General features: G+C 37.9%; 1 protein-coding gene across 1 annotated transcript in view; it reads right to left on the minus strand.

The window, feature by feature from the left end:
• Positions 1-1,777: 1,777 nt before the first annotated feature.
• Positions 1,778-15,716, minus strand: part of LOC116311977 (dehydrogenase/reductase SDR family member on chromosome X-like) — a 35,310-nt gene continuing 21,371 nt past the window's right edge. The window contains exons 4-7 of the mRNA XM_031729221.2: positions 13,716-13,817; positions 12,819-13,026; positions 11,728-11,935; positions 1,778-7,191 (exon numbers count right to left, since the gene is read on the minus strand). Coding sequence (XP_031585081.2) covers positions 7,012-7,191; positions 11,728-11,935; positions 12,819-13,026; positions 13,716-13,817 — 698 coding nt within the window. The 3' untranslated portion in view covers positions 1,778-7,011. The remainder of the gene's footprint in view (positions 7,192-11,727; positions 11,936-12,818; positions 13,027-13,715; positions 13,818-15,716) is intronic.

A 15,716-nucleotide genomic window follows, 5' to 3' on the forward strand; every position in this document is an offset into this window, starting at 1 on the left:
TTCATAACATGGACAGAGTATTAAAAGGTATAAGCTTATCATTACCCACAAATAACCACAAATAACCAAGGACCTGCTGAGGGTAGCTTGACTCACAGATTGCAAGTTGCAAATTCAAAGTACTGATCGTACCAGAGCATTCAGCTATGAAGTGGCGTGATGGTGAAAGCCTAAATTGCAGTTCTTCACAGAAAAACTTCAGAAGAGGTTTATGTTGTCTGAAGGCTCTCCAGTCTGCTGTGTGCACTGAAGTATATATTCTCTTTGAACCCTCAGTTTTTTACCACGATGAATACCAGCACGTCACTGACTTTGTTTTATTATTGGCAAACTAAAGGTGAACTGAGGCCGTCTCTAGTTAATATTTCTGTAACATTGTTTGTACTTCCATTAATTTAATTAGAAAAATTTCAAAGGAAGCCAATTCTCCACAGAAGCATCTGAAAACAACCTGTGAGTATTAAAAAATATCAGATGCAGGTTCTCCTACAAACAAACAACAACAACAACAACAAAAAAAACAGGCATAAATTGTTGTTTTCAAAGTTCTGAGCAAGAAGCAGGTTGCACAATAAAGTAGACTGTTGCTGCATCCATAGAAAACACATGATTACATCAGAAAGTGTGACAAAAGTGTGTGCATTCACACAATGCCATAGAGGGAAAGACTTCAGCAATGATCTTAGAGAGACAATTGTTGCTGTCCAATCTGGGAAAGGTTATGAAGCCATTTCTAAACAATCTGAAATCAATCATCCTACTGTGTGAAAGATTATTCACAAGTGGAAGGCATTCAAGACAGCTGCCTATCTTGCCAGGAGTGGACATTTCAGCAAATTCACTCTAAACTCTGACCATGAAATGCTCAGAGAAACTACAAAAAAAAGAAAAGAAAAAATATAAAAAGCCCAAGAGCTACATCTCAGACTGTACCGGCCTCAGATTGGATGTTAAATGTTAAACTTCATGGCAGTAAAATTAGAAAAAGACTGGAAGGAAGGAGGAGCTCCCAGGGTTGCAATAGACCAAAGTCCAGACCTCGACCCCAGTGAAATGCTGTGGTGGCCCTGAAGAAAATGCTTGAAGACCTCTACGAATTGAAACAATATTGTAAAGAAGAGTGGGCGAAAATGGCTCAACAGTGTTTTAGAGACTGATAAAGTGCAGCTTAAAGTGCTTCTGTGTCTACTGAGTCTGGCTGTACTTAATTTTCCAGACACTGCATCTGGTTTTTGGCTTTGCTGTTAAATACTGTAAATAATGTGTAATATCACATGTTGTTCTTCATCTGAGACAAAATTTTGCTCATTTTCAGTTTCAATTTTTACCATAGTTTAGAATAGAGGGTGCAAGACATGAAGCAGACAACCACTCTGAAATCACACAGACTGTAACTTTAGCTTGCTTTGGATAGTAATGTGCCAAATTAATGCTATATAAGAAATAAACGTGAGAATTGCATTGTTTTCACTGTGGTTGCAAAAAAACTGTTTATACTGTGAGGCTCTAAAAATCATTCAATTTCGGGGTAAACGTAAGATTAAAGTTAAGATCAGGCAGGCACTGTAAGTCTAAAGAAAAACAATTTAAGTGAACATAATGTCCTCTGTTGTAATGGAAAAATGACCGTGTGTGTGTGTGTGTGTGTACGTTTCACTGATGGATCTGAGAATGTCTCAAAAGTTCAGACAGTGCTCGAGGCTCGCTGTCTCATGTCGAGCAACATCAGACTGACAGTTTCTCACTCACACACTGGAAAGAAGGATGGAGAGCAAATGGCACAATGATATGTTTATTGAGAGGCTTTGGATAATAGAAAAGGTGGCGGCTGCTGCTGGAATGTCACAATAATTGACCCCCAAAAAAAGAAAAGAAAAAAATTAAAAGAAAAAGAAAGATCATAGACATCAACACCCTTATCTAGAGACACGCGCACGCACGCACAGTCATTCATGCACCAACATTCTTCACCTCCACTCCAATCACTCCAGAGAGAGAGAGAGAAAAATCTTATCAATGCACAGGACAAGACGGTATCACAAGTTCTACAAGTTAATTTCTACATGAAAAAATTCACAGTTAACACATAGGTGAGGGAGTTTTCTTTTTTAGGCACGGCAAAAGCAATAAGATGTTCATCTCAACAACAACGAAATAATGATAAAAATAAAACAGTCCACACATTTCAATAAAAACTCAGGGGGCCCAGGTGCACTGAATGTTTACAATGGATTTGAGGTGGGAAATGTCTTCGATTTGCAGCCTCCAGGGGCTCAATTGAAAGGTCGCACTCACAACAAAGGAGAAAACAGTTTAGGGTTGTATGCAATAAAGGTTAAACGACACCAGAATGTGGCTTCTTTTAACTGGAATAGTACCAGAGTAAGGACTCAGTTCATCTGGTTTTACCCCCGTTTACATCTTTATATCACTTCATATACAGTGGTGTGAAAAAGTGCCCGCTTTCTGATTTTTTGGTTTGTCATCACACTTAAATGTTTCAGATCATCAAACAAATTGAAATATTAGACCAAGATGACACAAGTAAACACAAAATGTAGTTTCTAAGTGTTTATTATTAAGGGCAAAAAATCCAAACCTACATGTCCCTGTGTGAAAAAGTGATTGCCCCACCTTGTTAAATCATGATTTAGCATGCATTTTCCCAGGAGTGGCCAGCCTCCCAAAGTTACACCATCCAGGACGTCACAAAGGACCCAGAACAAGAACCAAAGAACTGGCCTCATTTGCCTCAGTTAAAGTCAGTGGTCATGACTCCACCATAAGAAAGAGACTGGGCAAAAATGGTCTGCATGGAGTTCCAAGATGAAAACCACTCCTGAGCAAAAGGAACAAACTTGGGTTCTGCAGCAGGACAATGATCCAAAACACACCAGCTCCACCTCTGAATAGCTTAAGAAACTCAAAATGAATACTTGGGAGTGGCCTAGTCAAAGCCCTGACCTGAATCCGATTGAGATGCTGCGGCATGACCTTAAAAAAGTGCTTCGTGCTTGAACTACAAATGTTCTGTAAAGATGAGTGGGACTAAATTCCTCCACAGCGTTGTAAAATACTCATTACCAGTTATTGCAAACGTTTGATTGCAGATTGCTGCTGCTAAGGGTTATTATGTTTAGGGGCCAATCACTTTTTCACACAGGGCCATGTAGGTTTGGAATTTTTCCCCTTTAATAATAAAACACCTTCATTAAGAAACTGCATTTTGTGTTTACTTGTGTTAACTTTGTCTAATATTTAAATTTGTTTGATTATCTAAAACATTTAAGTGTGACAAACATACAAAAACATTGGAAATCAGCAAAGGAAAAAACACTTTTTCACACCAGTGCAAATATACACATTTAAGATTTTGCAGAACTTGGGACTGGAACATTTAATATAAATGTGATCCCAGGTTGTTCAGAGGAATGGCTATTTTTAATCTACAAACGTCTTCACTGGTCTCCTCCAACGCTTTGAAACGATCATATACGAGTAAACAACACACAGATAATATCACAGACAGTTACTGGAGCTGTTGTTCTTTTTCTATATTTGAAAATCGAGTTCAGAAAGTTCACCGTGTTGTCGTGTCTGTGTAGAATGCTTCAGGAGGACGCTAAATACCGTATATAACCGGGTAATCAGTGATAATTTAGCAGCCACTTCTGCACGTCGACACGATAAGCACACTGAGACAGATCCGTGCGCGTTTCCTCCTTTCATCTTTGGAAAACCTTGTGCTCAGATAGGAGGGAGAGTCTGTGACATTCCCCCCACTCGCCCTTTCCAGCTAAAATACATCAATACATAAAATACATAAAATGTAGCAGCTGGACTGAGAAAAACACGGTAGCTCTTTGACAGGATGTATGTCACATTGTAGGCCTTTCAATGAGCGCCACTGAGTGGATAGGCTGGTGTTTTTATTTGTGTGAACGGAAGGATGTGCATTTTATATCTATATATCTATATATAGAGAGATATATAGATATATAGATATGCACTAGGTTTGGTTGTTTGTTATTTAATCAGTACCTTACAGTGGCCAAGGGCAACCACACAGTCAAACAAAGGAAGCACTGAGGCAAAAAACTGTTTTCAAGCAGCCTGAAAAACAATACAACACTCAAAAGACTGAGCAATATTGCTGGTATTTAGAGTCAGCCCACACGCAATTGCTAATCTAGAAAAAAAAAACCCTGTGATGTTTGCTTTAAAATTATATTTTAATTTCTAATCAGAATAAGCCTCTCTTATGGGATGTAAACTTTGATGTCTTGGAGTTATGGTGCGTTCACATCATATCAGAGTCTGTGTCACACCCTGATAATTATAATAACTATGACCGGGAGGCGTTCCTTTTATTTTTTCTGTCATTTTTTCATCCCCTCAAAATTTTTCCCCCTACAATTCAGCGTATTTGACTTGGCACAAGATAATAATAGATACTGAATACCTGGAAGCCAGATGAATACAGATGGCTTCCTCATCTCAGCCAAATGTATCAGTCAAAACTAATAAATTCCAAATGTAACGGCTTCAGTATTATACCGTCAGTATTTGTAATACTCATAGGACCGACTGCCACGAGATTGTGAATCCTCGCAAAGTCCTGGGAATCTTAAAAAGGGTTTTTTAGCATAATGCCTCCCTTCAAAGTGCAGGTTCCTGCGCATTTGGGCAATCTTTGTCAACTCATATATTCAAATATTCATAAGATATTAGGCAGATATTTGGGTTAGGGTGACCCATCATCGGTAGATATATCACATGAACCAAAAAGCCCAACACACTTATGAATAACATAAACCAAAAATGACTTTATAAGATGACAAGGACGGGGCAAATACGCCTTTATTTTTTCCCCTTGTAAATTTAGACTGTCGTCTGATTTAACGGTTGTGGCAGCGGGGGTCAGTCTGTCCTACAAATTCTCTGAAGGACGATTTTTTCGTCTCTGAATTGAGACAAATACTTAAGCTGCTTGACAAAACAGCAAGAATCACATTAAATTTAACCATTTAAGCCATGAGTGCCTTAAAGCTGATGTCTTTTTCCTTTATGCATTTTCTTCCATTACACTTTGTTCCTATTCTTCATGTCTGACTCTGTGCCACTGGCTGAATTAGCTACCACAGTGATACTATTGCTCCACATACGGCAGATCATAATGAATGCTGGATGCGAACTGTCTTTATTCAAAGCAACAACATACACATAGACTACAGCGGTGACTTGTGGTTAAGGATTTTAGCCAAAACTTAATTAATTTGAGATAACATTTTTCATCCCCACAGCTAAAACATGTTAATCACAGTGGAGATGGCATTAAGTGTGTCTTTGTATGTGTGTGTAAGAGTGTGTGAGCATGTTCCTGCATCACAGACAGACGTGTTTATTTGCTGTGCGCTTGTTTGGATAAGCCTATGCCTGGATGTACTGCTTCCAATGTTTCGGAGTGTGTGTGTGTGTGTGTGTGTGTGTGTGTGTCAGCTCAGCAGATGGAGTTTGATTCTCACCACTGGGAAATCTCAGTCCCACAATGCACTGGGAGCAGCGCCAAATGAGGAAGAGGCAGTAGCAGCAGCAATGAGGAACCAATCACAGTTTGAATGCTGAAAAAATGTGCTTTCCCCTCTCTCGCATTCCTTCTCGTTGCAGTTCCTCCGGGATTAGCCATTGTTGTGCTATCCATCAGCATGAATTGGGTCTATACATGAGTTAATTCTTAGCTTGTGTGCATAATACATGCACACGTATCACAGACACAGAAAAAAGCGATTAGCACAGATCACAAAGGAAAACGGTGACAAAAGGAATTTGAGGTCTGTTCCCAAACCTTTTTTTTTTTTCAAATTTTTTTGAGCAGACAACCAGAAACAGCTGGAAATTCTGCTTTAGAAATAACAGCATAAAAATTCACAGCAACACAACCAAACGTTTCATCACTCTTGGGTCGAAGGGGAATCATTCCAAATTTAGGCTTACTTTTATCTGAAATATCTCACTTTTTTTAAACCTCATCCCAAATCCCCCTAGCAGTCTTTTGTTGGGTTACTGAGCGCCGGAGAGAGAGGGAAGAGGAGACAATGATGGTTTCTTAGCTTTTTTAGCTAAATTCTCTTCTGTAAAAACATCTACTCATGCAACTACAACCAGCAGTTAACATGAGGATTCAATAGTAACCAATAAAAACAAAGTGCTCCCAGTAAAAGAGGCCGGATGGCAAGACGATCTGAGAAATCGCTGTGATGTGTCAACGCAAACTGATGACATCACATTCCCTTGCCACAGCAAGGCAGGATCAGATCAGATCATTGTCATGGTGTATAAATATGTGTGTACTGTATGTGCGTGTATGCTAGGGTTTGACCAACATGTTATTTTGTTGCCAAAATTAAGCTTTTGGATTATTTTACTGGAATTTTTTGTTGATGTGAAAAAGCTTCCAAGAGGCATTTAGTTATTATGGGCTGGACTAATTGAAAAATCCAAGTAAGGTTTATATCATAGCAGATGTCTGATTCTCTGATACGCGATCAGGGAATCAAATTCATCATATCTTGGTGGGTGCCATTAACTGATATCTGACTAGATGGCCCCACCAGCAACTGCCTGCTATCCATGACAGCAAAATGAGATATAGCTACAACCCTAGAGTGTGGTTGTGTTTGTGTGCAAATATGTTTGCTTGCTCACAGTGAAAAGCAAAAAAAGTGTCTTCCATCCCCTGTAGCCCTTCTTTGGCAGGTCTGGAAAACAAGAAAATAAAAAATAAAACTAAAAAAAACCCTAAAAGAAAGAGGTCTTTGCTCCCTAAACAACCAATCACAGTCCAGCACTGGATTATGACACTCGTAACAAATTTCTAGCAACGCCCTGATGTGAAGTATGAAAAAAAAAAAAAAAAAGGGAGGAGAGAATGGCTGGCTGCCCTGAATATAGGGTCTTTTTTATCTGATGTTGTCAAATGGGTTTAGTCCTGTTGGTCATCCTTGTCTCATGCTAGTGGAGGTTCAGCAACTGGAGGCTGATTTCCCATAGGCTCACTTGCAGCTGGGGATCAAAGGTCAGCGGTGTTGTCATCTCCCTGCACCCATTGGCCCAGTAACCTCCTCCACAATCTCCCTCCAGAGCAGGTGACAGAGCAGCTGAGAGCACAGTGGTAGCGCCCTCTTCAGGAGTCTGGGGACAAACACATAAACACAATTAAAAATTTAAAGAGCTCCTGCATATAAAATATATAAACAAAAGAACTGGAATGGATGACAAGATCAACAACAACCTATCCTTACGAAGACAAAAAAATGTGCCTAAGTGTGTGTGTGTGTGCGCTGTGTGAGCACGGATGAAAGAGTAGGGCCAATGTCACTGTGTGTTAGCATCACTGAAAGGAAGGCTCAGGGTAAGTGCGTGTGTGTGTGTGTGTGTGTGTTTTCATGGATGAGTGTACGCTCGAGAGCGCTGGTGTTGATGCATTTTAACAATGATCTCAGTGTCAGCAGTGAGACCAGCAGCAGGTTTCTGAGCAGAGAGAGGATCACAACCTGAAAGCTTTAACAGCATACTTGCATACTTGTGTATAACAGTACATGAATGCTGTCTGTGATGTGTGTAGGCTGTACTACTGTGCAATAATTTCAAACATCAATTTTAATTGTTCTTCTAAATGAATTATCATTTTGCTTGAAGGGCTGAATTTTTAAGTACAAAAAAGGGGGGGTATTGGCAAGCAAAACTTGTTCTTCATAATTCATTTTGCTGACTGTAGTTAAAAAGTCTCTCCATGCACGTAGGAGTTTTAGTACAGAACAACAACAGAAACCCCCATTTTGAACTCTTTCTGTGATTGGGGGGAGGGGCAAAGGTTTCCATGGCAGTAGGATGCTTGATGGTAGGGCCATTTTAAAGTATGGAGATGACACAGTCACTGTCAGTCTTTTACATGCACAGAAAGGAAAACCAGCCATAGACATGCTATTGAGCAATTTGTCAGGTGGTGTAAAGATTCTCATCTCCAGCTCAACATATTGAAAACCGAGAAAATAATTGTAGATTTCAGGAAAAATTCCAGCACATCTGATTCAACAAACATTAAGGGTCAAACCAAGGAATGAGTCCCTACAAATATCTGGGGACTATTATTTTTTTTTTTTTTATTATATCACATACATATATACATATACATATATATAATATATATATATATATATATATATATATATACATATATACATATATACATATACATATATATATATATATACATATATACATATATACACATATATACATATATATATATATATATATATATATATATATATATATACACATACATACATACACATATATATATATATATATGTATATATATATATATATATATATATATATATACATACACACACACATATACATATACATACACACACATTTATAATAACCTGGAAATTTGCAATTTTTGTACGTATCTTTACATATACACCGTAATATTGCATACTCTGTATATATTATCACTGTGACAGTGTTGCAACTACTTGCACTTTGAATTCTAATTACACCAGATCTACAAGCACTATTTTACTCACTTATTATTACTTTCTTTTAAGTTAGTTTTTAGTCTTTTTAGTTGTGTGAAGGGAACCTGCAAAGTAAGAATTTCATGACTCTGCGTACCAAATGTGTTTTTCAGTGTACATGACAATAAACTTCTTGAATCTTGAATCTTGAAAAAGGGTCATCGAGGTCCTCCTTTCATATTGATAAGACTATTATGACAATATTTTTTAAATCTTTTACTGAGTCAGTTTTATATTTTTCCTTGGTGTCATGGTACCCTGTCTTTGAAGGACAGGAACAAACTGAGTTAAACTGTAAACTGGTCAGGGCAGCTGATTGGTAAATTGCAGCTTAGCCTACAGTCGATGTATACCAGACAGTTGCAGAGGATTGCCAGCTCTTAAATGATGATTCCCATCCCCTGTGGGATTTTCAGCTTTTCCAGGGGGAAAAAGCTGAAAAGCTATTGCAAATTGTGCACTTAATTTGAATGTATTTATTAATTTATTACATTTTTTCAGGCTTTTTGGCCTTTTTATAGTATTTATTAGTTTGGGGGTTTGAAGCTGTGGTTTTATTGAAGCTTGGAGAACGCTCTCTTTCCCTCTGTATGTGTAGCCAGTGTGTCCAGTGTCTGTGTTTGATGTCTGGTTGATGGGTTGCCTGCTCTTTTAACTGCAAAAGAAATCTACCTAAGGGCATCAATAAAGGAACCTGAACCTTCTCATACTAGCTCATCTATTGCTTTGTTGTTCACCACTTCACTGCTTTACTCTCATGGATGCTGCATTTTTGTTGGCATTATTACTTCCTCTGAATATTGATTGTGCCGCACTCTCAGAAATTATACTAGGTTCATTGACTTTCAAAGGACAATAGAATACTGAGTGCTTGGGAAGCCTAAAACTGAGAAACCTTATATTAGATCTTATTGTACATCCTACACTACTGTGTAAAATCCTTGACTCTTCACCCCTGATTTCTTTATATTTTGATAGGATATGGGAAATGGGAAATAGGTGCAGCAATTTACTGAAACATGGAAATACAGTATGAAATGCAAAAACAGTCTATGCACAATTCTAATGAACTCAAAAATCAGTATTTGGAAACTGTATCTTCATTCTTTAATATACAACCTGAACTCACTTTGACAAGCTTTTAATATTTTGTGAATACGCCAAGTATTGGTTAATAGCTCTTTGAGAATCACCCTATGGTGCAAAACCAACATTTTTTGCCTGTCAAATTGTGTATTTGTCATTTTTCATAGATTCATATAAAGAAATAGTAACAAATGACGTGTTTTTGTGACAGGCTACAAGTAAAATGCCTGAAGTTACCATTTCAAGTTGGTTCTTTTTCTAAGTTGTCTGTTATGTGTAGACAAAACACCAGTTGATCCCTTGAGTTAGGAGCCTTTTTTATGATTTAGTGATTCATCGGTCAGTGTGAGAAGGTATAACAAACAACCACCTCCAAAGGAAAAAAAACCCCAAAAATTTATTTGAAAATGTACGGAAGGGGATTAGGGCCACGGGGGCACGTTTATCTACCAGAATTCTGACTTTTTTCTTACAATTCTAAGAAAAAAGTCAGAATTCTGAGAATAAAGTCAGAATTCTGGGAAAAAAGGATTCTGAGAAAAAAGTCAGAATTGTGAGAAAAAAGTCAGAATTCTGACTTTTTTCTCAGAATTCTGGAAAAAAAAAAAAAAAAAAAAAAAGATGTGCCCACTTTTTTATTTTTTTCCAGTGGCCCTAATCCTCTTCCCGTGGGTATACGGTCTGGCCAGTGTTCAAAGAAAAACTCTGAAAAACCTTCAGAAAGCCTAGAGAACTATTGCTCAAGACCACTCAAACCTGTATATTTTTTTCAATAGTCAGCAGGGGGCGCCTCCTCTTGTTTCAAAAAGACTTCCAACTAAATAAATGCCTATTAGAAAATGACCCACGGTTCCCTTCCTCTGTGACCTCCATGGACACCTTCCTGATAATTATCTGATCTGACTTTGTTTTGTGATTTAGGATTAAGTACGCTGTCCTCTTTCAATGTTATATGGCTCTGCAATCAATCAACTGAAATGATATGGCTATTAATTAAAGGAGGGGTTAAAATAACTGACTTTTCATATGCTGCAACCTGGCAATGCTTCCAGCTAACGACATGGAGATAGTTAATTAAATCAGTTTAATATAAAATACTCTCTACTGACTTTTCATATGCTGAAAAAAAGAACGTGCATAAACAGTTGCAATGCTCAAATCAAACAGCTCAACAAATATCAAAAGACATGGAGATGATGTTTCAGATGCAGATATTGGCTTTATTGCAGTTTTTCTACGTCACTCTGTGCTCTTCATTTAACAACCTGCTTCTACGCATTTTCCTGATGTGGCACCATTACACCCAATCTTAGGGCAAAATCCAACTTTAATCTCCGGGTTTAAACAGTGACAGTTTTTGTGTTGTAAAAGGCAAAAAAAAGTGTGTGTGTTAGTTAATAATTACATGGACTATTTCACATGATAATAAGTTTGCATACTGTATGTGGGGCAAAACTATTCCAAAGGTTGTGCTCACAGGCAAATGTGACAACTGTGGCTTGGGGCTCAAACATGCACACACATCTTCTTCCATTAAATCTCAGGGACATTAACAGCAGCCTGGGGTCAGCGCTTTAAGTTATGCAAAGAAGGCTTTAAAATATAACACAAAGTGAAGAGGCTGGAGTTTTAGTAGCACTTCCATTTTCAGCAGGGTGGATGGACTGTGTGTGTGTGTGTGTGTTTCATCTCATAATAAAATCTGAAGAGTGCCCACAGTCAAGTTTGTAGGTTCACATCTAACAGTTTTAACTTTTAGAGATTTCCAGTTCCAAAACCTCACAACGCAGAATAAACTGCAACTCAAGACTTGAGGAAACACTTAAATTATCCAGGGTTGCTATCTTCTTGTTATAAGCTATTCTTCTAACAATAAAATAATTTGAAGATCAATTACTGTGATCATTCTGTGATACAGTGTGAACAGTATAAAATGCATTTACTTTAAGCACATGTCAACTATATTTGATCTGAACTGTACATTGTGTGCTACTTCTCTACAAGGTGAATATTACAGTTGGGACACAACAGAAAATGCAGAGCCGTGTTTTACCCTGAAGAGCAGGCGAGCGATGACACTTTGTGCCAGATGGAGGGGTGTCCAGAGGTGGCAGTAGAGTGCGGTATCCACCATGCCGGGATCCACGGCACATGAACTCACTTGGAAACCTCCACTCTGCATCTCTTGGTGGAGGTGGAAACTGAATAACACCTGGGCCAGCTTGCTCTGACAGTAAGCAGCATGCAAGGAGTCAGATTGGCTGAATACAGAGAGAGCAAGAAAGAATGTCAATTATTATCCTCCCTATGAAAAAGCCCCTTATTAAAGTAAGACACTTTTAACACAGCTTTTCCAAAAATCTGATTAAATTATATTATTTCACTTTGCTAACAAACTAAATTCCTCAAAACAAAAAAATGTAATTAATTAATAAAATATTAATAATTCTGTCCTCATCTATATAATGTGTGTAGTATGATAGTACCTTAAAATTATTATTTAAATATTATATTTATAATAACCCTGAAACTTGACAAGGGTATTGTTTAAGTTATGCCAGGCTTTTGGACTAAAAGAAGTCTGTACTGAGTTAAATCAGCATTTGAGTTTAAGACCTTGGATATTAAACACCAATTATGTCTATGTAACGACATGATGACGATACTCAGGCTGTTAATACATCTTGACAGCAGTGTTGAGAGCTGGAGCAATACTGAGCCAACTGGAACCAACAGTTGTCCACTTCTGCCAAACTGAGATGTGTAATACTGATCTCAGCATAAAGAAGGCAGGTGAGCAAAATACATAAGGATGTGAACCGCTCTTCTGAAAGAATATCAGAGGACTGACTTTATTTTTTTTTTTAATAAAGCGCTTAATGTGAATGTCACACATCATTAAATATGGTTGTGGCTCAATAGTAAACGGCTGATAACCAGCAAACACTAAAGTGAAAAATTAATGACCGCTGTGACAATAGCAATTACATGAAAAGACTCAGTTTGCATCTGAAGCAAGCATTTTTAAATTCTATATATCACTTTAACTATTTATTAGTTTATTATTTGTTATTAACTTCAGGTATTGTGTGCATCAGATGCATGTCTTTGGACATGTGCGTCTTTGTGTTTGTGTGTACCTACCAGCTATTCAGGTCATTTAGTCTGATCTGTCCGATGCGGTGGGCTGAGGATGAGACGTTGACCACATGAGAGACATGACCCGATTTCCCAGAATCCTTCAGTGTATCCAGGAGTAGCCAGGTCAAAAGGAAGTGTCCCAGGTAGTTCACACCGAAGTGCTGCTCAAATCCATCCTCCGTACGCCCCTCAGGAACCAGCATAACACCCGCTTGACACACACATCCACACAAACACACACAAATTTTTGATACACAAAAAATGCATTTTAGTATTTCAAATGTGAATTTAATTCAAACACTACAAGACTAATTTAACATTTTACATATAAAAGTAGTGGAGATAAAACACAAAAAACACGAAGGTTAAAGTGAAACCAATACATTAGTCAGTAATTCCTCTAATTAGTCTACGTAAAGCGGTGTGTGCTCTTCATTTACCAACCACTAGTGCATAAATGTGAACTGTGCAGCAAACACCCTCTTTAGGGTATATTTCTTTAAAAAAACATAAGCTGACAGCAGAGCATACCTGTGAGCTGTTGAGGGTTTAAAAAATAGTTCTATCAATATCAAATATGGCTTATATCATTAATAGTCCAAAGTTACATTCATTTAAGTTTAGTCTGACACACTTGGAACGTGACAGCTGTTTTCAACAAGGGAAAACATGAGCTTAGTATATAGAGTATCCAAGGATGCGTGCAGAACATTTCACAGTGTGACTGGATCTGTGTTTAATTCTCAAACTCCCTTTAAATTCAGCCAGTCGACTGCGTTGAAATTACACAGCTGCGCAGAGGCTTTCTACTTCTCTCAATAAATATTTGATAAACTACTTTCATGTGCAGAGTCCTGCCTGCACGCTTACAGAACACAAGGACAGAACACAAAGACTCACCATTATTGACCAAAATATTTAGCGGCAGGTCCCGTTCTCTGAAGCTCTGAGCGAACTGACGTACAGACTGCAATGAAGCCAAGTCCAGTTTCTTGAACTCCACTGCAATGGACACACACACACACACACACACACGCATCAGAGCCATTATAAACGGATTAATCCTCCACGACACTTTGCCGGTAAGACATCAAAGAGTGTATTAATCATCTTCTCCAGCGGGCTTGGTGGATTCCTACACTGCAACACTAACAGCACTTCCATTGCTCCATCACATTATAACAAACCTAATACTCCCACCAGAACTCCATCAAAGCTCAGCACATTGTTATATCAGATCTAATATGTGATAAGACACAGGTAAAAGATCACTGGTCTGCAGCTTGTATCATCAGAACATGAAGGGGGGCTGCTGGCTTTTGTAAGCTCAAGTGTCTGCACGCTCACAGAAACATTTATTTTAAAAAGCTTGACAAACAGAGATTTCCTGCAATAGATAACATTTTAAATAATAAAATAATAATAAAATTCTCAAGTTCTGTGGCTCCAAACACAAAGTTACCTCAGCATCCCTTATTAAATGGCCAGCCAGGTAACAAACCTGTGACATCACACCTTAACTAAACCACTGAGATACCCAAGGTGCTGCAGGATTTATTGCAAAATAGTTACAGACTGGTGACAAATTAAAGGAACAAGAGCCCCTCCAATGAGAGCATCTTGTGGCTCTGCTATGCTGTGAGGGGTATTTTGGTTGCGCAGTTTAGGTCCACTTGTCCTTTAGAGGGAAATCAATACAAAGCTATTCTGACTGATCACCTTTCTCCCATGCTGAAGCCTTCTATTCTGATGGGAGAAAGATCATTTTTTCCCAGGATGACGATATATTCCATCCATGGGGTATTAAAGGTCATTGAAAGCGTTGATTACGAAAATAATGTCAATTGTATGATATGGCTTTGAAAGCCCACAGGTCTCAACCCAAGTGAGCACTATGCAGGAGAATTTGAAATATATTAGACAGCACTCTCCACCACCATCAACATCAAAATGCCAAATGAGCTGTTTTGATCTGCACACTACCATGAAAATGTTCATCAGATATACATTCAAGAATCTCTTCAGGCTAAAGAAGCCATTTAACTGCCTTGATTAAAAGTTCTACTGCTTTTTATTCTGCACTTGAACAGATACCATAATGAGGCATATATGACTGTCATGCACTGTATTGAATAGTGCAAAATCTCTGTATAGTAATACCTTTGTAATGGTGGGTAATATAGAAGTGGCCCCTAATGGTCACTTCTCTTGTTTATCGGGAACAGTTTTATTTAGTCTTTCCCTGTTTTTGTGGTGCTTCTGCTTCATTTAATGGTGCAAAAACAAAAAGATAGATACATTTTCTTCTTTTTTTCTTTTTTACAGACTCTACATTTGTAGAATGACCTTCCCACTGCAGACACGACTGCTGACTCACTTCTAATCTTCAGCAGCAAATTGAAATCTCATTCCAGCAAGAAATGTTTTAAATTGTTCTTTAACCCTCTACCATCCTCTGAGTGCATTTCTCAGCACTTCTAGATGGGAAATATTCTTGAAAAGTAAACAATCCTGTTCCATTAAATGCTAAAACAAAAATCCTATTTTGGGTTCACTGGCTTAAAGCAATGGAGAAATGAGTTGATCACAGAAATGTGACACACAAAATATACACAAAAATGAATACATTACTCTAATAGCAAAGTAATATATACTAGTGCTCCCATCACATTATTGTTTTTCTTACTCTGTGCAATCTGCAGACTCATAACTCTACATGGCTGAAATTGTTTTGCATTTTTTGTCTTAGGTGGAATGTCCAGTGGAATGCAATTTTTATCTTCATGTCATTAATATGTAATAATGTAAATGTAAATTTTAAAAAATGACCATCTATTAATTTTAAGGTATTAATGCGAAATATGTCGTCCTTAGCAGGTCTTGATTTTAGGTAAATACCTA

This window comes from Oreochromis aureus, linkage group 16 (assembly GCF_013358895.1).
Source record: "Oreochromis aureus strain Israel breed Guangdong linkage group 16, ZZ_aureus, whole genome shotgun sequence".
Classification (NCBI taxonomy): domain Eukaryota; kingdom Metazoa; phylum Chordata; class Actinopteri; order Cichliformes; family Cichlidae; genus Oreochromis; species Oreochromis aureus.